We start from the raw sequence: 22,285 nt of genomic DNA, 5'->3' as shown, positions 1-22,285 counted from the left end.
TCTAGTAGTGTGAATCCTTTTAGTCACCTCTTTTTGTTTTAACCCAAATTACACTATATTATATTATATTTAAACAAAAATTGAAAATCAAACAAAAATTAGGAACAAAAATATTATATTTATAGTAGGTTTCTGAGAAGCTCCCCCTGTCATTTTTATTAACTTTTTTTTTTTCCTTAGAACTTTAGGTTTTGGAGATTTTACTCATGTCACTAAAATATTAGGAGATGCATCCAAATTTTTTTTTCGGTAATTCGTATATATATCTAACGAAAGAACTCAAATCACTAAAATCTTATATTTCTAAGTGTCTCTAAAATATATAATCTTATTTCATATATAACTACGAAAAGCAAAAAGAAGCTAAAATACAGAACCACTTTTAAACACAGACACACAGTTATTATATATAGGAGATTCATAACTCTAAAACACTGTATAATATTAAACCTGATAAAACACTATAATTAACCATTCGAAATGAATGTTTTCGACATATTTTTGCTTGTGTAATAAAAATAATTTTGTATTTTCATTAAAAATACCTATGCCTTTCAAATAATTTCTTACAAATGAATTCCCTTTATAATAAAAAGGAAGTACACAACATTGTTTTGTAGACTATATAATTTTAATAAGTTGGTTACAAATAGGTTATAGATTAATTGGTTACAACTTAAATAGTTGGTGCAATCTTAATTTATTTTTGGAAGATTTTATTACTAGAACACGTTGTTTCCGAAAATCTTAAAGAGAATATTCTAAAAAATCATTTGATATCATCTAACTTACAATATTAATTTTCTTTATTAAATTATTCATCATATAAAATCTTTTGATATCTAACTTAACATATTCATTTTTTAATTATCATTATACTTCAACTCTCATTTTTATATATGAGTTTATTTTGTGAAACAAATAAATTATCAAATTATCATATTATTTATTATAATTAAAAATAGTTTTATTTTCGGATATACCATAAGTTGAATTTTTAAAAACAAATATAAATTGTTCAATCTATAAAACATTCGAGCTTTAGTAACATTATTCTTTAAAAGTAATATCTATTGAATTAAAAAGTCTACTGAATAACGGGTCAAAATTTGAATATTTAAATTCAATTTCATATTTTTGTTGAATTATATAATTTTATATAATAGAATAAACTTTAAATAATTTATTTTGAAATATTTTTAAAATATGAAAACTTGATATAAAATTTGGAAAATATAAACAATCTAAATTGATTTGTTATAGCAATGTCAATAATATGTCACTATAATATGAAATAATTTCAAGAAAACAAGTATATTAAAACAAAAAGTATAACAATATATATTAAATTACTCATAACATAATAACTCACTTTTTGAAAACCAAATTTACAAAATTATGTTATATAATGACATTCTAGTCATGACATAGAATATAGATTGTTGAAATAACTTCACATACATAAAATAATACAACATATTAAAATTTTATTTTAAAATATAAAATATACAAAATTTTGTATAAAATAAAATTTAATCAGTGTTATAGCACGGGTACTTATCTAAAATCATTAATAATATAAAATTTACAAAATATGTTTCTTTTTTAAGCATCATATTTAGCATATGATTTTACTACATAATGTTATATCCAAAAAAACTTTAAAAACAATCATATGAATTATATTTTATATAAAAATTACAATATAAATAAAATAAATTTCAACCCGTGCTCTAGCACGGATCTTAATCTAGTAGACAGTTTAAAGTTTTATCAGTCTAGGCGCTTCATCACATAACATATATATGAAACCATCATCGCTGTGCAAAAAGACTTATGATTAATGAAAGAAACAAACGTCGTACCCTTTTGGTAAAAATTCAATATATTAATTTGTAACAGACTTACATATGAGGATGGAGACAATTTGAACACAACTGGGAAAAAACAAACATGAATCCAAATGAAATTTTAATAGCCAAAAGAATTCATATGAACCTTGGAAATTAAAACGGAGAATGCCCAAGAATAATTAAAAAGACGAAACATATTGAACCTTGGTATCTTATTTATGAATTTCTTACGTAAAACCAATTTAGTAGTATGATGGTGGGGGAGGAGAATTGTATTCAGCCTTTGGAGAAGGAGAGTATGATGGAGGTGGGGGAGATTTGTACTCAACCTTTGGAGCTGGAGCGTAGTATGGTGGTGGTGGGGAGCTGTAGACGTACGGTGGTGGTGGGGACTTGTATGCGACCTTAGGAGCTGGAGCGTAGTATGGTGGTGGTGGGGAGCTGTAGACGTACGGTGGTGGTGGGGAATTGTATGCGACCTTAGGAGCAGGTGAGTAGTATGGTGGTGGAGGGGAGCTGTACACATACGGTGGTGGTGGGGATTTGTATGCGACCTTAGGAGCTGGAGAGTAGTATGGTGGTGGTGGAGAGCTGTACACATACGGTGGTGGTGGGGATTTGTATGCGACCTTAGGAGCTGGAGAGTAGTATGGTGGTGGTGGGGAGCTGTAGACGTATGGTGGTGGTGGTGATTTGTATGCGACCTTAGGAGCTGGAGCGTAGTATGGTGGAGGTGGGGAGCTGTAGACGTATGGTGGTGGTGGAGACTTGTATGCGACCTTAGGAGCTGGAGCGTAGTATGGTGGTGGTGGGGAGCTGTAGACGTACGGTGGTGGTGGGGACTTGTATGCAACCTTAGGAGCAGGTGAGTAGTATGGTGGTGGTGGGGAGCTATAGACGTACGGTGGTGGTGGGGATTTGTATGAGACCTTAGGAGCTGGAGAGTAGTATGGTGGTGGTGGGGAGCTGTACACATACGGTGGTGGTGGGGATTTGTATGCGACCTTAGGAGCTGGAGAGTAGTATGGTGGTGGTGGGGAGCTGTAGACGTATGGTGGTGGTGGTGATTTGTATGCGACCTTAGGAGCTGGAGCGTAGTATGGTGGAGGTGGGGAGCTGTAGACATATGGTGGTGGTGGAGACTTGTATGCGACCTTAGGAGCTGGAGCGTAGTATGGTGGTGGTGGGGAGCTGTAGACGTACGGTGGTGGTGGGGACTTGTATGCAACCTTAGGAGCAGGTGAGTAGTATGGTGGTGGTTGGGAGCTGTAGACGTACGGTGGTGGTGGGGATTTGTATGAGACCTTAGGAGCTGGAGAGTAGTATGGTGGTGGTGGGGAGCTGTAGACGTACGGTGGTGGTGGGGACTTGTATGCGACCTTAGGAGCAGGTGAGTAATAGCATGGAGGAGGTGGTGGACAAACACATACATGTGGGTGTGGTGGAGATTTGTATGCGACCTTAGGAGCTGGAGCGTAGTATGGTGGTGGTGGGGAGCTGTAGACGTATGGTGGTGGCGGGGATTTGTATGCGACCTTAGGAGCAGGTGAGTAGTATGGTGGTGGTGGGGAGCTGTAGACGTACGGTGGTGGTGGGGATTTGTATGCAACCTTAGGAGCTGGTGAGTAGTAAGGTGGTGGTGGAGAACTGTAGACGTACGGTGGTGGTGGGGACTTGTATGCGACCTTAGGAGCAGGTGAGTAGTATGGTGGTGGTGGGGAACTGTAGACGTACGGTGGTGGTGGGGACTTGTATGCGACCTTGGGAGCAGGTGAGTAGTATGGTGGTGGTGGGGAACTGTAGACGTACGGTGGTGGTGGAGATTTGTATTCGACCTTAGGAGCAGGTGAGTAGTATGGTGGTGGTGGAGAGCTGTAAACATATGGTGGTGTTGGTGATTTGTATGAGACCTTAGGAGCTGGAGCGTAGTATGGTGGTGGTGGGGAACTGTAGACGTACGGTGGTGGTGGGGACTTATATGCGACCTTAGGAGCTGGAGCGTAGTATGGTGGTGGTGGGGAGCTGTAGACGTACGGTGGTGGTGGGGATTTGTATGCGACCTTAGGAGCTGGAGAGTAGTATGGTGGTGGTGGAGAGCTGTAGACGTACGGTGGTGGTGGGGATTTGTATGCGATCTTAGGAGCTGGAGCGTAGTATGGTGGTGGTGGAGAGCTGTAGACGTACGGTGGTGGTGGGGATTTGTATGCTACCTTAGGAGCAGGTGAGTAATATGGTGGTGGTGGAGAGCTGTAAACGTACGGTGGTGATGGGGATTTGTATGCGACCTTAGGAGCAGGTGAGTAGTATGGTGGTGGTGGAGAGCTGTAGACGTACGGTGGTGGTGGAGATTTGTATTCGACCTTAGGAGCAGGTGAGTAGTATGGTGGTGGTGGGGAACTGTAGACGTACGGTGGTGGTGGAGATTTGTATTCGACCTTAGGAGCAGGTGAGTAGTATGGTGGTGGTGGGGAACTGTAGACGTACGGTGGTGGTGGAGATTTGTATTCAACCTTAGGAGCAGGTGAGTAGTATGGTGGTGGTGGGGAACTGTAGACGTACGGTGGTGGTGGAGATTTGTATTCGACCTTAGGAGCAGGTGAGTAGTATGGTGGTGGTGGGGAACTGTAGACGTACGGTGGTGGTGGAGATTTGTATTCGACCTTAGGAGCAGGTGAGTAGTATGGTGGTGGTGGGGAACTGTAGACGTATGGTGGTGGTGGAGATTTGTATTCGACCTTAGGTGAGGGTGAGTAGTATGGTGGGGGTGGTGAGCTGTAAACATATGGGGGTGGTGGAGATTTGTAATCTACTTTAGGTGACGGTGAGTAGTATGGTGGTGGTGGTGGGGAACTGTAGACGTAAGGAGGTGGTGGAGATTTGTAATCGACTTTAGGAGAAGGTGAATAGTATGGTGGTGGTGGAGAACTGTAGACATATGGGGGTGGTGGGGATTTGTAGTCCACCTTTGGAGATGGTGAATAGTATGGTGGTGGTGGTGGAGAGTTGTATACATATGGAGGTGGTGGTGGAGAACTGTAAACGTATGGTGGTGGTGGAGACTTGTAGTCTACCTTAGGCGATGGTGAATATGTTGGTGGAGGTGGTGGAGAGCTATACACATAAGGAGGTGGGGGGGACTTATAATCGACCTTTGGTGCAGGAGAATCATACACTGGTGGTGGGGGGGAGCTATACATGTAGGGCTCGTACGAAGCAGCAACCATTGTTGCCATGATAGCAAAACCAAGAGCATATACGAGATGGGCTGAGCGCCCCATCCCGGAAGAAGATACCATTCTTTGTGTTTTGGTTGCTGCTTTAGTACTGCGTTGATTTTGTTTTGTGTTGTGATTCTACATTACTTGTGCATGCCTTTATATAGAACCATTTTCATCTTATTTTTGTTTCACTTGCATCTCACTAATCGTGAAAGCATGTCTGCGCGAAACTATCAAGAAACGTGCAAGAACGTGCATCAAATGTCAACGATCCAATTTCCATTTTAAAATTCTCAAGTTCGTGAAGAAATATGCATATCATTGTTCAATTATTTTGTCAACGACCCAATTAATTGGTTTAGTACTCTTCTTCTCTTCTTTTCTTTTTTGTTGTTGTTGGAGAAAGTTGCTAGTGGAAATTTTCAAACTTAGAACAACAATTTGAAATATTCGATGCTCGTACTTCTAAAATATCCTTTTGGTTATGATTGATACTAACAGAAATGAAATGTTTTTATAACCAGGTCATAATGTTTCTACACATGCATAAATCAAATGTGACGCCTTTTCGTCTTCAGTTTTACATTTCTTTTATTAGACGGAAATAATTAGACATTCGATAAATTACATGTTCGCATAGAAGAAATAATATGTCATGCAAAAAAAAAAAAAGAAGAATTGAACCAAAATGTCAAATATTGACAATGCATGGTTTGCCCAAGTGAACAAATGTATATTTTGAGCAGTTTGTGTTGAAAACTGAAAACGTATGATTTTTACTATTTTTCTATGTAGACATCTATTTTATGGACATTTTGTTTTCTATATATTTGTGTCTGCTTTATTATTATTTAGGTTTTTATATGGACTCTGATATTCGATGGTCATATTTCTAATTCCCACTGGTTCGCAATGATTGATACAATAGATTATGGAGTATTTCTTACATAGTTAAGCCAAATGATATAGATTAAGTATTTCTAATTCTCCCCACTGGTTCTCTATGTGACTCCTTCTCTTCTTCGCATTTGTTTTTGTTTTCTTATGTTCGCACTACCTAGTTAAACCAATTATGTGTATACAGTATATACTTATTAATTTGGTAAATTGCATTAATTTCTTTAGCCAATGTTTATGAATCTTGTAAACACTTTTTGATATCAATATATTTGATTTGCTGGAAAAAAGGTATAATCATTTGATGTTTCCAAAAATAAATATGTCAATATTTAACATTCTAAATAATACTATAAAATCCAAAAAATGGATTGTACATGTTTACTCCATGAGGAGTGAAGTTGGATTGCAAATTTGCAACAATGAGGAGAAGCATAGTCAAATTATTAGGCTGCAACATATAGTGGGAAGTCTGGAAGGTGAATAGCAGCCTTTGATTTTATTGAACTTAAACAATGCAGCTGTTGCACAAAAAAAAAAAAAAAACAATGCAGCTAAAACAGTCTTCTTAGCTTAGGGCTCCAAACAAAGTTTAAGGCGTGTTAGTAAGTTGAAAGCTAGGCCCTAACTTGTATTACCCATTATCGTCAAACAAAATCTCGGCCTACAGAAACGAGAATATTTTAAACCATTCGAAAATGTATATTGGCAAAATCAAACTTTTGATCTGTTTCATTTTAAGTTGTTGTTGGGCTTTGTCTTTCGTTTGGGTTGTCAGTGTGCTTTTGAGCTGGAGGTGTCTTTGTTTGGGTTCAAAACTTCATTTTAAATTTATCATTACAAGTATTATGAATAAGGGTGTCTTTGTTTCATTGGGTTTGGAATCAATGAGAAAAGGATACATCCTTCTTCTCATTGTGCCCCCTTGTTTCTGCATCCTTTGGAAGCCATCAACAAAGTCAGTAAGACAAGTTATTCGGATCAACGAACACCTTGTGTCTTCGAAAAGTTGAGCTAATCTCTCGGATCAGTTAAACCTCTTGACTCTTGTGTACTCACTCTTATCACTTCTTAGCTGATATATCAAACTATTGCAAAATCATACAACAAATATATATGTCTTGTAATGTACATGGGTTAGTTTTCGATTACTTTGAAAGTGACCATTGACCATATTGTTTTTATTCAAATTCTAACTACCAAATGACAGATTTCAACAAACTACATTATGATAATTACATTATGATAGCAAACAACGCAAGAAAGAAGACAATTCTTGGAACAAAAAACTTCTTTCAACTAAATTCTTCAATGTCTTTGCATAATAATTACATATACCAACTCTAACTAATAAGTCATTTACATACAGAATGGTTTAATACAAGCCAAGCTTTTCACATAACACTCCAGAACAGTACACCTTTCTGCTTATATCAAAATCCAATATACTTAACAACAACAGTAAGGGACTCCATACGAAATAATACTAATTTGGTTTTTTCTATATTTTTTCTTTTATAAAACAAACAAAAAAATCATCCAAAAACAAACTTTTTTTTTTCTTTTTGGGTGTTAAGAAGACAAATGATTATTAAGTCAGAAAGGATGAATATTTCGGCTAAGACCATTCACATTAGTGAAGAACCCAACTTGTTTGTACGGAAGGTACGATCTGTGTTTCACTTCTTCCTTCATCGCTCTGTTTCTCATGTACAGCTTCTCATGCGCCGACTTCTCCATCTTCTTCTTCTTCTTCTCCGACGACGTTGACGTTTTCTCCTTCCCCTTATTCTTCTCCGCCACCACCGTAGACGACGACGACGACTGAGTCCGAGACTTGTTGTCACCGACGTTGTTGTTCTTATTATTCAAGAAAACAAACGCGTCTCTTCCATCACTGTTACTTCTCGAAACAAGATCTCTAAATCTCCAAAGCTTCGAGAATCCCGTCGAGTTACTTTTCCGGCAAGTCTCCGGCGACGCTTCCGCGACCGTCCCACCTGACCAAGAACAATACGGTCCCAAAGATTCTTTCGTCGTCTCGTCTCCGTTACCGTCACCGTTACGATCCTCGACGAATAACTTTCTTAACCGCGGTCTGTTATTATCGTCGGTGACAGAAACGTCGTCGTTTTGACGATCGGCGTTTTCGTAATCGAAGAGGAGGTCACGGTTGAAGAGAGGAAACACAGGACGGATCTGACCATCTTCGAAAGCTTCATCTGCAGTTATCGGAGATCCTTCCGCGTTTATTACACAAGCGAAAGAGAACTCTTCTTCTTCTTCATCTTCATCATCTTCTTGATCTTCTTCGTCGTTGAACTCGACGGATTCTTCAAGTTGACTCCATGATCTCTCAAGTTTTTTAATATCTTGTTGTTCTTCTGAAAATCCTAATTTGGTGAAATCCATGGTAATCTCTGTTGTTAATCTTTCGTCGCCGATGTAATTCGCCGGCGGTGAAGATGGGAAAGCGACCTCCATCGATTTAGATCCAAAGCTCACCGTGTGTAACTCCTTCTCTTCTCTCTCTCTCTTCAAGAAGAAATCTGAAACGACGGCTTTAGTTTAGTTTTGTGTGTTTATAATAAAGAGATGACTGACTTGACCAATATATATATGGTTGGTGCTTCATCAAGATTCAAGATAAGTCACCCAAATGTGAACAGTAGTAGCTTTTTAATATTTTTATTTATTCATTTTTTTTAATTAGGCAAACGAAAAATAATATTTCTTTATTTAGATTTATTTTGGTTGATAGCAAAATATCAAAATCGGTAAAAATTATTTATCATCTTTATTAATATTAGGAAGTCATCTAATTTATGAAATGAGCTTAATTTAGTAAGTCATCTAATTTATAATTTCATAGTTAAAGAAATTCCATATTTATTTCCTTTTTTATTTTATTTTATTTTAGTCTACTAGTTAGTATTCTTAATATACCTGGCAAATAGGATATATTGGCTGAAAAGAAAAGAGAAAAATATCAATAAAACAGAGTATATATTTGTTTTGCATATTTTAAAATAAATTTAGACAAATCATATATGCATATATATATATATATATATATTTTTAAAAATATAGATGAATCACATATACTTTTGTTGTTGTTCACTTTACAGTTTACAAGGAAAAGCGCGTGATGGGGGGTAACGGGGAAATAGTGGGTGACCTGCTTCTGTGATTGTCTCGCTCTCGCATACGTGTCACCGTTCCCCCAAAACGGAAGGGTAAAGTCGTCATTCCTGATTATCGAAAAACTTGTTGGGAAAGCAAAAACAATACTGACATGTGGTGCGACGTGGAAGCGTTTTTTGACATCCACGTGTTATCTCTGTAACGTATAAATTGTGTGAAGATCACGGTTTTGCGTTATTTTTAGTTGTTGGTTCACGCGCGAAGGGTGTGACGTTGACTAACTAACTCAAGCCGTCGTCAAAAGAATGTCAAAACTAACGGTGGAAGACCTTGACTTACGCGTTGAAACTAACGGTTCCGTTACTTCTTAGATGGAGTAGTATAGTTTACATAACTAAGTTTTGTTTAGACCACGTGATTAAACAAATTAATTTAGACTTAGTCCAGTCTTCTCTTTCACATGTTTATTACAAATTTAATAAATTGTCAACAAAAAAATGCCTCTTTGAAATAATACTATTCCCACATGTTTTGTTTGACTATAATAATACTCTTAAAGCTTCTTCTAATTTGGTCGATCAATATCTTGTAGTATTTGTTTATGTTTGATTTGCATGTACCAACACAAGTATATATACTCTCCTAATTTAGTTATATACATAATGACTTTTTGGGGCGTTACAGCTAAAATGTTGAAGACTTCTTTATTGTCGTCGAATATTGTTGGAATACTTCCAATAAAAACATTTACTTGCAAGAATAAAACGAAGGTGGGAAAAAAAAACAGATATTGAAAACGAATTTAAAGTAAATATTTAGTTGTTGACCTAACATATGCAGAGATGTTATTGAATCAAAGATAGTTCTTTTTTGTTTATGACTTTAGAATTTAGATATTACCAACAACAATTCTTATATAACAATCGATGAGGTAATGTCAACTGAACTCAGATTTTTTTTTTTTTTTTTTATCCAACCGGCCAGTTGCTAATTAATGGATTAATATTTAATATCATAATTTTTAGTTACTTTTTTTTCGGTAAAAATAATATTTTGGAAAATGACTAGTAGTACATGTACATCATTCTAATTTCTATTTTAAAGAGAAAGAAGTGCAGTGGAAAACATATCACAAATATGAAATGAAGGTCATATATCTAAGCTCATTGCTAAATTTAAGAAAAAAAAAATTTTCGTGGTGAAGTGGAAAATTAGAAGAGAGTATAGACAATTAATTAGACACCAATGATGACATGATGTAATGTGATAACCATCTGAATTTTATAATCAAATAAGATAAATAAAAGTATTCACATATTTTTGTTTCATTTATACAATGGTCCCACGATTCCCACTTGATGATGCGGAGATTATTTAGTTCACAACATTTGACTAGCACAAAATTTGCCTAACGAAAATTTCAGATTTAATCATTGCTAGTATTAGATAAAAAGAAATATTTTAATTGATTTGTCTAATATGTTAACTGATATAATTTAGAAAGGCTTGGTTTATTCATTAATATAAGGTGAGTATTTTTATGGTAGAGATATGATAAAGCTAAGTTTTCTATTCGAGAATAAATACAAATGTAAATAATACTTTAGAGATAAATGTAAATATTCCTAATATATATCAAGTAGTTGAGCTTGTTTGATGAAGCAACAAAGAAAATGTTGAATGCTACTGAGTACTAATTATACACCTACAAACTTTGAGAACCGATCAAAAACGCTTTATAAGTAAGTTTTTTATGTGTTTCATTTGTAGTTGTTAAGACATTAGATTAGACTAGAAATTCAAGAACGTTACTGAAGATGTTTATTGAGTTAATGAAAAATGTTTATTGAGTTAATGAAAAAAGAAAGTTTGAGGATTATATATCAGGAGTGGCTGGAAATTAACAATATTACCGTAGTAGTTATTCTCCCGTATGGACAAGCAACACTCAATGGCAGACCTGCTTGAGAGAATGTTTGGTTAGTTCCAATTCATTTTATATACATGTGGCGTACAGAAAAGAATCAAAACCGAAAGAATTAGAACCAAATCAGTATTGAACTGAAAAATTTTGGGCATCCAGAAATACAATTATATGCATTATTTATTATAGATACTCTTTCTAACTTTTGCAAGGTTAACTTTTTGATATATTTTTTTTTGTTTTAAAAAAGATTTCATCATCTACGATCAAGTATTCACACATTTTTGTTTCATTTATACAATGGTCCCACGATTCCCACTTGATGATGCGGAGATTATTTAGTTCACAACATTTGACTAGCACAAAATTTGCCTAACGAAAATTTCTGATTTAATCATTACTAGTATTAGATAAAAAGAAATATTTAATTGATTTGTCTAATATGTTGTTAACTGATATAATATAGAAAGGCTTGGTTTATTCATTAATATAAGGTGAGTATTTTATACATGATCGTAGAGATATGATGGTAAAGTTATGATAAAGCTAAGATCCTTCTAGTTGGTCTCGGTAGATCTCGATTTCCTTGATATTAACACCTGTCGGCTGCCATCAGTTGTAAACGTATTTTGCAAATGAACTATTAACGCGTCTAATCGATCGAAGATCAACTGAATTCTCTGACTCGTAAACAGATCAGAAAGGAAAAAAAAATAGAAGAGAAAAAAAAAAGAATAACAGAAAATATACATTTTCTTAGTGAAAATAGACAGGTAACACAAACAGATAATAACATTATGTCTCCTCTCACATGATGTAGCTCTCACCTGTACGTTAGTAATTCATGAGAATTGAGCTGCCCCAATTCCTCTATTCTTGGGTACGTAAAACCTAACGTACACTATTATCTCATTATCATTTTGAAAATTGGTTAAAATCTGAATCAAGCTTTCTTTTAATCGAAGATTCCTCAAAGCATAACATATAGTACCAAGCTTTAGATCGCCACTTCTCTTTCTTGCATGAGGTAATTTACTTTTTGGACTGAGTTTTTAAAGAGAAATGAGTGTATTTCCTAGATTTGTTGGCTGGATCAACCAGAACATACAAGAGCCTCTTAAGGTCAGTTATATTTCATCATTAATTTATAGAAACAGGGAAAGTCAAATCGATCTAGCTTACTATTAGGTTCATATAGTCTTATAGAAACTAGATTATGATTCTGTTTGTTGTTTGTAGGCCGAGTCCAAGAAATCTGAAAATGTTGAATCTAATTCAGTGTCAGAGGAAGATAGTAGTAATAAACGGGAATTTTATTATGACAAAGCGGAGGCCAAGAAGCAAGGAAAACTTTGGAGAGATGCACAAAAGAAGAAACCATGGTATGATGCTCCTGGTAAGGTGAAGGTATAAGACTAAATCAGCAAACAAATTGAAACCTCAATATATATGATTTGTTTTCTCAAAAGGAATTTGTGGAACTAATAAAAGAAAAAAAAAATCTTATATGTTGATGTTTGAAGGTGACAACAAAAAAGGGTCTTTGCCACATGCACATAGAGTTAACAGTGGGATTGCCTCCTGAAGGAGTCTACGATTTGTTCGCTAATCCAAACAACTTTCCTTTCTTCAGGATCGACAATGAGACTGGGCGTGAACTTTTGGTTTTTTTTTTTTTTTTTTTTTTTTTTCTCTTAATATTTTATGATTCAAATGTGGTATTAATGATAGAAATATATATATATTTGAGAGTGTGATAATTTTTTTTTTTCGTTTTATGAAGCAAAACAAATCAAGAAAGGTTTTGATGAAGGATGGACCAAGGCAGGTCGTGCAGTTGGAGAAAGCTCTGACCTATGACTTTCTTTGGTGGTATAGAGCTTTTCCGTTTACTCTAATTGCTGATGAAAACCAAAAAGAATTTACAGTAAGAAACTTTCCTTATATCTCTTATAAATTAAAATCATACAGTTTTTGTTTCCTGTTAGGGAAACTTAATTAACTTGGGGTTTCTCTTGCTTATGGGTAGGCAAAATATAAGAAAGAGAAAATGATGTTCATGAAAGTATTTGAGGGTTCTTGGAAAATAGAGCCATTATATGTGGATTCAGAACGCTTGTGCAAGGAGAGAGAGCCAAAGAGTCGAGAAGAATACAAAAGATGTAGCGGCGGACAAGGAAAGGTTGCATCTAAAGTGACAATGGACCAGTACTTCCAACCATATTCTTTTCTTAATCTACCACCGTCATCTTGGTACATTCGTCGGATCACCATCAAAACCACAAAAAGACTGCTCAAACAAATTCAAGATGCAAGTATCATGTTCCGAGACGCTTGAAACCAGCCCCTTAACATTTGGCATTTAATTTACCACTTCTATTTTGGCAGTAGTATTAGACACAAAATGCTATATTTAAAATCCGCATAGTGGGATACTAAGCTTGAAAAATGTAAATTTACGTATTTTTCATTTAGCGAACAAACAATCAATATATACAAAGTTTAGTAATTAATATCCCCCTGCTAAGGTGAATGTATTGCCAAATCAGCTAACAAAATCTCATGTTAAGCTTTTACGTACAATTATGATTTTGTAGTTTTAAACTTTTGACGTAGAGAAACACAGAAATGTGATTTAAAACCTTCATTTTGTTTGTCTTCATGTTGTTCTTGGCTTCTTGCCTATACGTCAAGAACTCATGAGAATCAAGCTGCTCACTTCTTTGATTCACCATACGTAACGTACACTTCTCCAATATTATCATATTGTCATCTTTGTTTTTTTTTTCCTTCTAAATCTAACACAAATATTTATCAAAAAATTCTCAAAACCGTAAGCTTCGGATAGTCATTTGCGACTTTGTGGACTAATCACTTGAGAGAGAAATGAGTGTGTTTCGTGGATTTGGTGGCTGGATCAATCAGAACAATCAACAGCCTCCTAAGGTTAGATTTATTTCCATCAAAAATCAGAAAATTATCCCAAGAAAGTCAAATAGATAGAAAGTGATTATGACTCTGTTTTTTTTTTTTTTTTTTTTTTTTTTTTTTTTTTTTTGTAGGCTGAGTCCAAGAGATCTGAGAATGCTAAATCTAATTCAGAGCCACCGTTAGAATTTAAATATTATGATAGAGATGAAGTGGATAAGCAAGCAAAACTTTGGATAGATGAAGATAAAAAGCATCCATGGGTAAATCCCTCTCCTAAGATGAAGGTAATAGCAAATTAGTAAAGAAAATATAAAAATCTTGCATTTAGATGAATTGTTAAAACTAGTTAAGCAATTTTCTTATATATTTTTTTATTATTCTTTTAATTTTGGATGGTTGAAGGTGACAACAAACAAGGGCATTTGCCATATACACACAGAATTGACGGTTGGCAGGATTCCTGAATCAGTCTACTTAGTGTTTGCTAATCCACTCAACAACCAATACTTTAAAGAATTCGACGGGAAAAATTTTCTGGTTTTATTTTTATCAATGTATTTTTCAAATATTGACTATTGATTATAGCAAATACTTGAGAGTATGATCTCTTTCTTATGAAGGAAAGCAAACCAAGAAAACTTTTGAGGAAGGATGGACCGAGGCGGATTGCCGAGGTAGAGAAAATTGTATCCTGGAACTTCCTTTGGTTGTCTAGATCTCTCCCAATAAAACTAATTGTCGAAGACAACCAAAAAGATCTTACGGTAAAAAGCTTATATCATGCTATATATTTTACAAGAATCAGTTGTTTTTGTTAACTTTTTGTCCGAGTTAGAATTTGGGTTTGATGATATCTTTATTTTAGGGAAATTACAAGAAAAAGAAAGTGAAGTTCATGAAAGTATTCGAGGGTAGCTGGAAAGTGGAGCCATTATTCATAGATTCGGAACGCTTGTGCAAACAAATCAAGCCAAAGGGTCGAGAAGAGTACAAAAAATGTAGTGGTGGACGAGGAAGGATTGCATCGAAGGTGACGATCGACCAATACTTTGAGCCTTCTTCTCCTCTTAATCTGCCACCATTTTCTTGGTTCATCCGTGGGATCACCATCAAAACCACCAAGAATCTTATCAATATGCTTGAATAGGTCTTCAAGACTTTAACTTAAAAAAAATTTACTTTAATGACCAGAACAAAATATGAATTCAGTTATTTACTTGTTATACGCTTAACTCCGGTATCCATTAATTTTTACGTAATGAATAGCTCAAAGGGACTTTATTGAGTTCTCTAGTTAAGTGAGCTATAGGGAAAATTTGATCTCTAGACTCACGTTTGTGTGCGATTATGAAATATCAGCACAAAATCTGGTGATCACAAATTACTGTTATGATTTTTGTAATATTAAGCTCCACATCTTGATTCCGTTATGGCTCCAACTCATGATAACTATTATTTTTGAAACAACGAATCACAACTATGTTAAAATTTAAACGCTTTTTCTTTTTGTGGTTTGTTAAACAGTCAACACCATTAAGTTATGGTTTATGGTTTAAAATAATAAAAATAATGTATGCTTTTATGTATGGATTTTTTTTTGCGGAAACTCACGTTTATATGTATTATACGTGATCTCACCCGTTACCATTATATTATATGTATTGTACGTGTTCTACACAAAAGTCTTTGTACTTCCCATCAAATAAGAGAAAGGAATTTGACCTTAGAAAGCATGATCTTACAGTTGTATGCTCGTCTGAGCTCAATCTGCAAAACTAATAGACAAAGTTTATACTTATGAAAATATGTAGGGGTTTCCTGTTATATTCTGAAAAATTGATCAAGGGAAATTTTGTTTCATGTTGTGAAAATTGGAATTTTTTAAAGACTTTACAAGTTAGAACAGCATTACAGCAGAATGCTCACAATTTAGGTCTTGCCTCTACGTCAAAAACTCACTAAAATCGAGCTGCTCACTTTTTTTTGTTTCGCAGTATGTAAACGTATACGTACACTGCTCCACCACCAGCCCCTTGTTATTATAATCTTTCATTTTCATATTTGTATATTTGTTTAAATCTAAATCAAGTTTATATTAAATTCATCATATACAAGCTCCTTGAATTTTCTTGTCCTGATCAGGTATAGTATTATTTGTGGACTAATTTTCAGAGAGATATGGGTATATTTCCTGGCTTTAGCTTGATCAATCAGAACACAAAACAGCCTACAAAGGTCAGTTTCATTTCCATGAATCAGAGAACTCTAGGAAGTCAAATCAAATATAAATTACTATATCGTTTAATTATAGTAGTTAGGTTATGATTATATATGTTGGTTGTAGGCTGAATCCAAGAAATCTGGGAAAGTGAAACCAAAGTCAGTGTCAGAGACTTATCCTGAGGACAGAGAGGAATTAAAGAAGCAAATGAAACTTTGGAGAGCTTCAGAGAAGAAGTATGCATGGCATGATTATCCTCCTAAGGTGAAGGTAAGATATCAAACCAACAAAGAAATTCTCATTTCTAAGATTTGGCCTGACGGTTGAACCATGAAAACCTTGTGTGTGTGTGTGTGTGTGTTGAAGAGCATTAAAATTTATTTAACTAAAGATATGAAAACAATTAACTAAGGTTAATATTCAGACTCATCATAGTGCTTGTTTTTTTACACCCTCGATTTGACATACTTATTTTTTTATTAGCAGCCAAAACAAGTAAAAACCCGTCAATTTATTATTATTATTATTATTATTATTATTTGTTTATTATTATTAAAGTGCTTTTTTTAAAAAAAATTTAGAGTCGCTTATGATTTTTTGTTGTTGTTGTTGTTGTAAAGACATGCAGTACTTAACTATATGTAAATAGTGTGATACAATCACGATGCTGAGTCTGAATATTAACTTAGGCTATTTTTTGTGTAAATTTCTCGAACCCCTTTTTAAATCTATAAAGATTCTTAAACATACGTAAGTAGTTGATGATTGTGATTATTATGGGGTTCACTTCCAAACGAGTTGATTTTTTTTTAATTACTGATTATAGCTACAACTTTTGTTTTGATATGATTATTTACCGCATTTATATTGTTTTTCATATTAAAAAATCACTGCAATTATTTTATCTATAAAGACCATGGTAACCCTTTTATTACTTAAAATTATTCTAACGTGTTTTCTTAATATAGTTAATATAATTATTAAATAATGATCCTTTTTTATGTGTGGTACGTAGAGACTAGAGTAATGTGAGGATAATGTAATGTATACAAATTTTAAGTCGGCCCTAAATAGGTTTTTGTTTCAGAAATCCATTGTAAATTGTCTTAATATGTTATTTTAAGGTAAATTTGTTTCCATTTTATATGGCCTTTGTATTAAAACCGTTGAAATTAGAGAAATATTATATAAAAAAGTTTCTTACATCTATATATGTTTGAAGGTGACAAAATATGAGGATCTTTGCCATATCAACATACAATTTACAATTGGATTGCCTCCTGAAGCAGTCTTCGACATTTTCACTACTTACGAGAACCCATCATGGTACTCAATGATGAAAAAGCGCCCAATTCTGGTATTTATTTTCTGATTTCTTATTATTATATTATTGGAGTATTCATAATAGAGAAATACTTGAGAATGTGATATTTTTCTTATGAAGGAACACAGATCAAGTAAAGTTCTTAGCGATCGTGGACCGACAGAGAAGCTTGTGCAAGTGGAAAAAGAGGCGCCATGGAGGTTCCTTTGGTGGTCTGGAGCTATCCCGGTACATCTAAATCTCAACGAGAGCCGAAAAGATTTCAGCGTAAGGAACGTTTTTCTTTCTTTATATGGTCTTTGGTCCGGAAGATTTTTTGGATATAAAAGAAAGTAAGAAAAAATTGGTTTATTTGCTTACTGTGGACAGGCACTATATCTGATTCCGAAAAAGAATATGATGTTCAAAGAGTTCAATGGTAAGTGGAAAATAGAGCCATGGTACATAGACAACAGTCGCTATTGCAAGCCGAGGCTGCCAAAGAATCGAGAAGAGTATAGACAATGTACCGGCGGAAAAGGATTGATTGGCTCGAGAGTGACAGTGGACCAGTCTTTTAAGCCATCTTCTTATCTTAATTTTCCACCGCTTTCATGGTACATTCGTAGGGTCACCATCAAGACCACCAAGGCTCTAGTCGAAGATCTTCAAGTTCGGGCAGCCATTATCAAAAGCGTTTGAACTCTTTCAAATTCGATATTGGCTAGTTATACCATTTGGATATAAATATTAAAATCAAACATTGGAATATTATAACAGAATCAAGTTGTAATAGAATCAAGTTCTGACCAAGAAAAAAAACAAAAGAAAGAATATCACTTCATATAAATCCCAACATCGGAATTCTAATTGGTTAGCTGTTATAAAAGTTTAAATAATTTTCCTTATAATGAAACTATTACGTCGTGGTTACATACCTCAGTAGATGGTCAGTAAAAGCACGAAGAAGAATTAACCGGGTGACTCAAAACGTAAACGGTATGGAAAGTGATTCTTATCAACCGATATGTCAAAAAGCTCGTTGTTAGTTCTAAAAAATGTTTATGGATTCAAATGAAGGGACAAGAAGAGGATTTAGGATTCATGTAGATGTTGCATACACGTCAACAACTCATGCAGATCGAGCCACCCATTTTGTTTTGCCTTGTACGTAAAACGTAAAAGATATACGTATTCTTTCAGATTCTAGTTCATATTGTATTTTTTCTAAACCTAAATCAAGCTTTTAGCTAAGATTTGGATCGTCATTATCTCTTGCTCTAATATAATTAGGGTAGTATCGTTTGTGGACGAAACTTTGTTTTCAAAACAAAATGAGAGTGATTCCTGGATTTGGTATCTGGATCAATCAGAATGCTGAGGAGCCTCTTGACGTAAGTTTCAAATCCATTAATCAGAGAACACAAGGAAGTCAAATAAATATTGAATACTCTTTGTTGTTGTAGGGAGAGTCCAAGAGCCCTAAATCTGAATCTGTGTGGGCGGTAGATCCTAAATATTACGACTTAGATGAGGTGAGGAGGGAAGGAGAAATTTGGAGAGCTGCAGAGAAGAAGCATCCATGGTCTGATGCTCCTGCTAAGGTGAAGGTAAGACCAAACCAACAAACAAAATCTCAATACTTTTAGATTTGTCTTGCCTCCAAGAGGTATACCTTACCATTTTCTTTTTGTGTTTGAAGGTGACAACAAAAAATGGTCTTTGCCATATGAACATAGAATTTAAACTGGGATTGCCTCCTGAAGGAGTCTACGAGATGTTCACTAATCCAAACAACTATCCAGTCTTCAAAAAGGATAAGGCCGGGCGCCAACGTCTGGTGTTTTTTTCTTGTACCATTGGTGATATTTTAAATTGAGTATTGATTATATAGAAATTATTTGAGAGATTTTTTTTTATTCTCCTGTGAAGGAAAACAAATCAAGAAAAGTTTTGAAGAAAAATGGACCGAGGCAGACCACAGAGATGGAAAAAGATTTGCATTGGAACTTCCTTTTCTTGTCTAAAGCAATCCCAATACATCTAATTATCGATGAAAACCATAAAAATCTTACAGTAAAAAGCTTATCTATATCCTTCACAAGAACAATCAATTGATTTTGTATGCTTTCGAGTTAATTAATTTGTGTTTAAATACCCTTTTGCTTAGGCGAAATATACCACAAAGAATATGATGTTCTTGAAAGTGTTGGAGGGTAGCTGGAAAGTGGTACCAGACTTCGTAGATCAGGAACGCTTGTGCAAGCCAAGGTTGCCGAAATCTCGAGAAGAATACAAAAGATGTAGTGGCGGAAAAGGAAAGGTTGGGTCGAAGGTAACAATGGAGCAGGTCTTTCAGCCTTCTCCTCTTCTTAATCTGCCACCAGTTTCTTGGATTATCCGTGGGATCACCATCAAAACCACCAAGATTCTGCTCGAAGATATCAGAAAAGCGGGTACAACTTTACGAACAGTTTGAAAAAAAACCATACATCTCAAATGGACCGGCACTGTGGTGAACACTTTATTGTAAATGGAAAATTGAAAGTTTCGTAATTTTCATTTTGACGAATACAATACAAGTATCAAATTTACTGTTGGGTATGTCCTTTTTAATGCGGATATTATTATTTTATTTTGGTAAAGAGTTTCCATTAACTATAAAAAACGGATACAATGTTTTGTGACTTTGGATCTTACAAACCAAAAGTACTGTAGCTCCAAGCCTTTGGGCTAGCTGCTGCGAATTTTTGACATGTGAGTTAGGTTTACTTCAGTTAATTCTATACGTAGTAACTTCTGTGTCACTGCTATTATAACGGGTTCAAGCAACAAACATAGCAAATAAAATTCAACGATTGTAAATCAAATTAAATATCCGGAATACAGGAGGATATACGTTTCCTTCTATTATATAGCACTGTTTTATCAAGTATATATCAAACTACAAAAAGGGTTTATATATTAGTCGGAGTTGTATATTTTATCCACATTCAAAAGATTATAAAGTATATAATACTTTAAAGTTCAGTCAAGGAAAATTGTGTTTTTCCGCATTCAGAAAACTATATAGTTATTACATTATAAAATACTAAGACAGAACGAAAACTACAAAAAAAAAAAAAAAAAAAAAAAAAAACTGCACCTTGAAAATTCTATGCATGGTTCTGTCCATATATACGACATAAGGGAAAGGGGAATTAACTTATTTCTTTCTTCAATACGTAAAACTCACGAGAATGGAGCTGCCCACTTCTTTATTTCTCCATACGTAAAACATAACGTGTACCATATCTCAGTTTCATCTTGGTGTTCCTCAAACCATAATAGCTAGACTCTAGCGTTGGATCGTCGTGATAAAATATTTCAAGAAATGAGTGTGTTTCCTGGATTTGGTGGTTGGATCAATCAGAACATAAAACAGGATCCTCAGGTCAGTTTCATTTCCATCAATTAGAGAACGCTGAACGCGCAAAGGTAAATTAACATAAACAATAACTCTATTTGTTGATGTAGGCTGAGTCCAGGAGATCAGAGAAAGATACCAATAATGAGGAAGAACCAAGTTATGACGAAGAGGAGATGAAGAGGCAAGATGAACTTTGGAAAGCTGCACAAAAGAAGCATCCATGGTATGATGCACCTCCTAAGGTGAAGGTAATTATAGCAAATCAGTTAATAAATTCAAATATTTAGATCTTTAAAGGAAATTGGTAAAATTAAGGATACTAAGCTTTAAGTTTCCTTATATTTTTTTTTGTGTGAAGGTTACAACAAAGAAGGGTCTTTGTCATATGAATATAGAATTGACATTTGGCTTGACTCCTGATGGTGTCTTCGAACTTTTCACTAGTCCAAATAACGGCTCACTCTTCTTCGATATGGATATGAATGGGCGCCCGCTTCTGGTTTTTTCCTTGATATGGATATGGACACTATGTTTCTAATGTGGTTGTAATTGTATAGTAAGACCTGAGTATGATATTTTCTGATGAAGGCAACCAAATCAAGAAAGGTTTTGAAAAAGGATGGACCGAGGCAGACGGTGAAGTTGGTGAAAGCTGTAGCATGGGACTTTCTTTGGTGGTCTGGATATTTCCCGATAAAGCTAATTGTCGATGTAAACAAAAAAGATCTCACAGTAAGAAGTTTGCTTCTATGTGCCCCTTACAATCATCAATATATATATTGTATGTTTTCTGATAAATATTACTATTTTTGTTTTGTATTGGTGAAATTTAACTTTGATTTTTTCATTTTGCTTGTTGTGGACAGGCAAAATATAAGAAAGAGAAAATGATGTTCATGAAAGTTTTCAAAGGTAACTGGAAAATAGAGCCACTATACGTAGATTCAGAACGTTTGTGCAAGCAAAAGGAGCCAAAGAGTCTACAAGAATACAAAACATGTAGTGGCGGCCAAGGAAGAGTTGCCTCGAAAGTAACAATGGACCAATATTTTCAGCCATATCCTCCTTTTAATCTGCCGCCAATTTCTTGGTTCATTCGTGATATCACCATCCGAACCACCGAAACTCTACTCAAAATGCTTCAACATGCGGGTGCCGTACTACGAGAGTGAGTCTCTAGATAACGCGACATTATAAAGACATCCAGCTACAAACATGGAAAACACTAACCTAACTGATCACACATATGTATGTTGCAAGTTGTAACAAAGCTCAATACCAATATTATATCTGGTACAATGTAAAAGCATGAAATGGTTCAACCGGATGATTCCAAAACGTGAATGGCATAGAAACTGCTTCTTGTCGACAAAGAAATCACGTTG

General features: G+C 34.8%; 7 protein-coding genes across 11 annotated transcripts; 5 read left to right on the top strand and 2 right to left on the bottom strand.

Annotated features, from left to right (window-relative positions):
* Positions 1-1,867: 1,867 nt before the first annotated feature.
* LOC147923486 (uncharacterized) lies at positions 1,868-5,450 on the bottom strand. Its single transcript, XM_087494392.1, has one exon. The coding sequence runs from the start codon at positions 5,147-5,149 to the stop codon at positions 2,096-2,098; it is 3,054 nt and encodes a 1,017-aa protein (XP_087350518.1). The 5' UTR covers positions 5,150-5,450; the 3' UTR covers positions 1,868-2,095.
* Positions 5,451-7,244: 1,794 nt separating this feature from the next.
* Positions 7,245-8,655, bottom strand: LOC104756734 (uncharacterized). The gene has a single exon (XM_010479365.2). The coding sequence runs from the start codon at positions 8,450-8,452 to the stop codon at positions 7,565-7,567; it is 888 nt and encodes a 295-aa protein (XP_010477667.2). The 5' UTR covers positions 8,453-8,655; the 3' UTR covers positions 7,245-7,564.
* Positions 8,656-11,972: 3,317 nt separating this feature from the next.
* Positions 11,973-13,545, top strand: LOC104756732 (uncharacterized). 4 transcript variants are annotated; one of them, XM_010479363.2, is made up of 5 exons: positions 11,973-12,158; positions 12,316-12,432; positions 12,560-12,700; positions 12,820-12,963; positions 13,066-13,545. In XM_010479363.2, exons 1-5 carry the CDS (start codon positions 12,099-12,101, stop codon positions 13,372-13,374), a joined length of 771 nt encoding a protein of 256 aa, XP_010477665.1. In that variant the 5' UTR covers positions 11,973-12,098; the 3' UTR covers positions 13,375-13,545. The 4 variants fall into 4 exon arrangements, with proteins under 4 accessions (XP_010477665.1, XP_010477663.1, XP_087349938.1 ...); XM_010479361.2 differs by having other exon boundaries at positions 12,276-12,443; XM_087493812.1 differs by having other exon boundaries at positions 12,018-12,158; positions 12,276-12,432.
* Positions 13,546-13,823: 278 nt separating this feature from the next.
* LOC104774478 (uncharacterized) lies at positions 13,824-15,258 on the top strand. 2 transcript variants are annotated; one of them, XM_087493815.1, is made up of 5 exons: positions 13,824-13,982; positions 14,099-14,251; positions 14,370-14,414; positions 14,588-14,731; positions 14,833-15,258. In XM_087493815.1, the coding sequence occupies exons 1-5, from the start codon at positions 13,923-13,925 to the stop codon at positions 15,112-15,114; spliced, it is 684 nt and encodes a 227-aa protein (XP_087349941.1). In that variant the 5' UTR covers positions 13,824-13,922; the 3' UTR covers positions 15,115-15,258. The 2 variants fall into 2 exon arrangements, with proteins under 2 accessions (XP_087349941.1, XP_087349940.1); XM_087493814.1 differs by having other exon boundaries at positions 14,370-14,504.
* Positions 15,259-15,952: 694 nt separating this feature from the next.
* LOC147923485 (uncharacterized) lies at positions 15,953-18,341 on the top strand. Its single transcript, XM_087493811.1, has 5 exons — positions 15,953-16,202; positions 16,312-16,458; positions 17,411-17,545; positions 17,633-17,779; positions 17,882-18,341. The coding sequence occupies exons 1-5, from the start codon at positions 16,146-16,148 to the stop codon at positions 18,191-18,193; spliced, it is 798 nt and encodes a 265-aa protein (XP_087349937.1). The 5' UTR covers positions 15,953-16,145; the 3' UTR covers positions 18,194-18,341.
* A 363-nt stretch (positions 18,342-18,704) lies between these two features.
* Positions 18,705-20,088, top strand: LOC104756730 (uncharacterized). Its single transcript, XM_010479359.2, has 5 exons — positions 18,705-18,885; positions 18,958-19,101; positions 19,194-19,331; positions 19,424-19,567; positions 19,662-20,088. The coding sequence occupies exons 1-5, from the start codon at positions 18,826-18,828 to the stop codon at positions 19,968-19,970; spliced, it is 795 nt and encodes a 264-aa protein (XP_010477661.1). The 5' UTR covers positions 18,705-18,825; the 3' UTR covers positions 19,971-20,088.
* Positions 20,089-20,698: 610 nt separating this feature from the next.
* Positions 20,699-22,238, top strand: LOC109130226 (uncharacterized). The gene is made up of 5 exons (XM_019239609.2): positions 20,699-20,924; positions 21,008-21,148; positions 21,259-21,399; positions 21,489-21,632; positions 21,767-22,238. Exons 1-5 carry the CDS (start codon positions 20,865-20,867, stop codon positions 22,070-22,072), a joined length of 792 nt encoding a protein of 263 aa, XP_019095154.1. The 5' UTR covers positions 20,699-20,864; the 3' UTR covers positions 22,073-22,238.
* Positions 22,239-22,285: the final 47 nt, after the last annotated feature.

This window comes from Camelina sativa, chromosome 17, assembly GCF_030686135.1.
Source record: "Camelina sativa cultivar CO46 ecotype springtype chromosome 17, ASM3068613v1".
NCBI lineage: Eukaryota > Viridiplantae > Streptophyta > Magnoliopsida > Brassicales > Brassicaceae > Camelina > Camelina sativa.
This window is presented reverse-complemented; position numbering and strand designations above follow the sequence as displayed.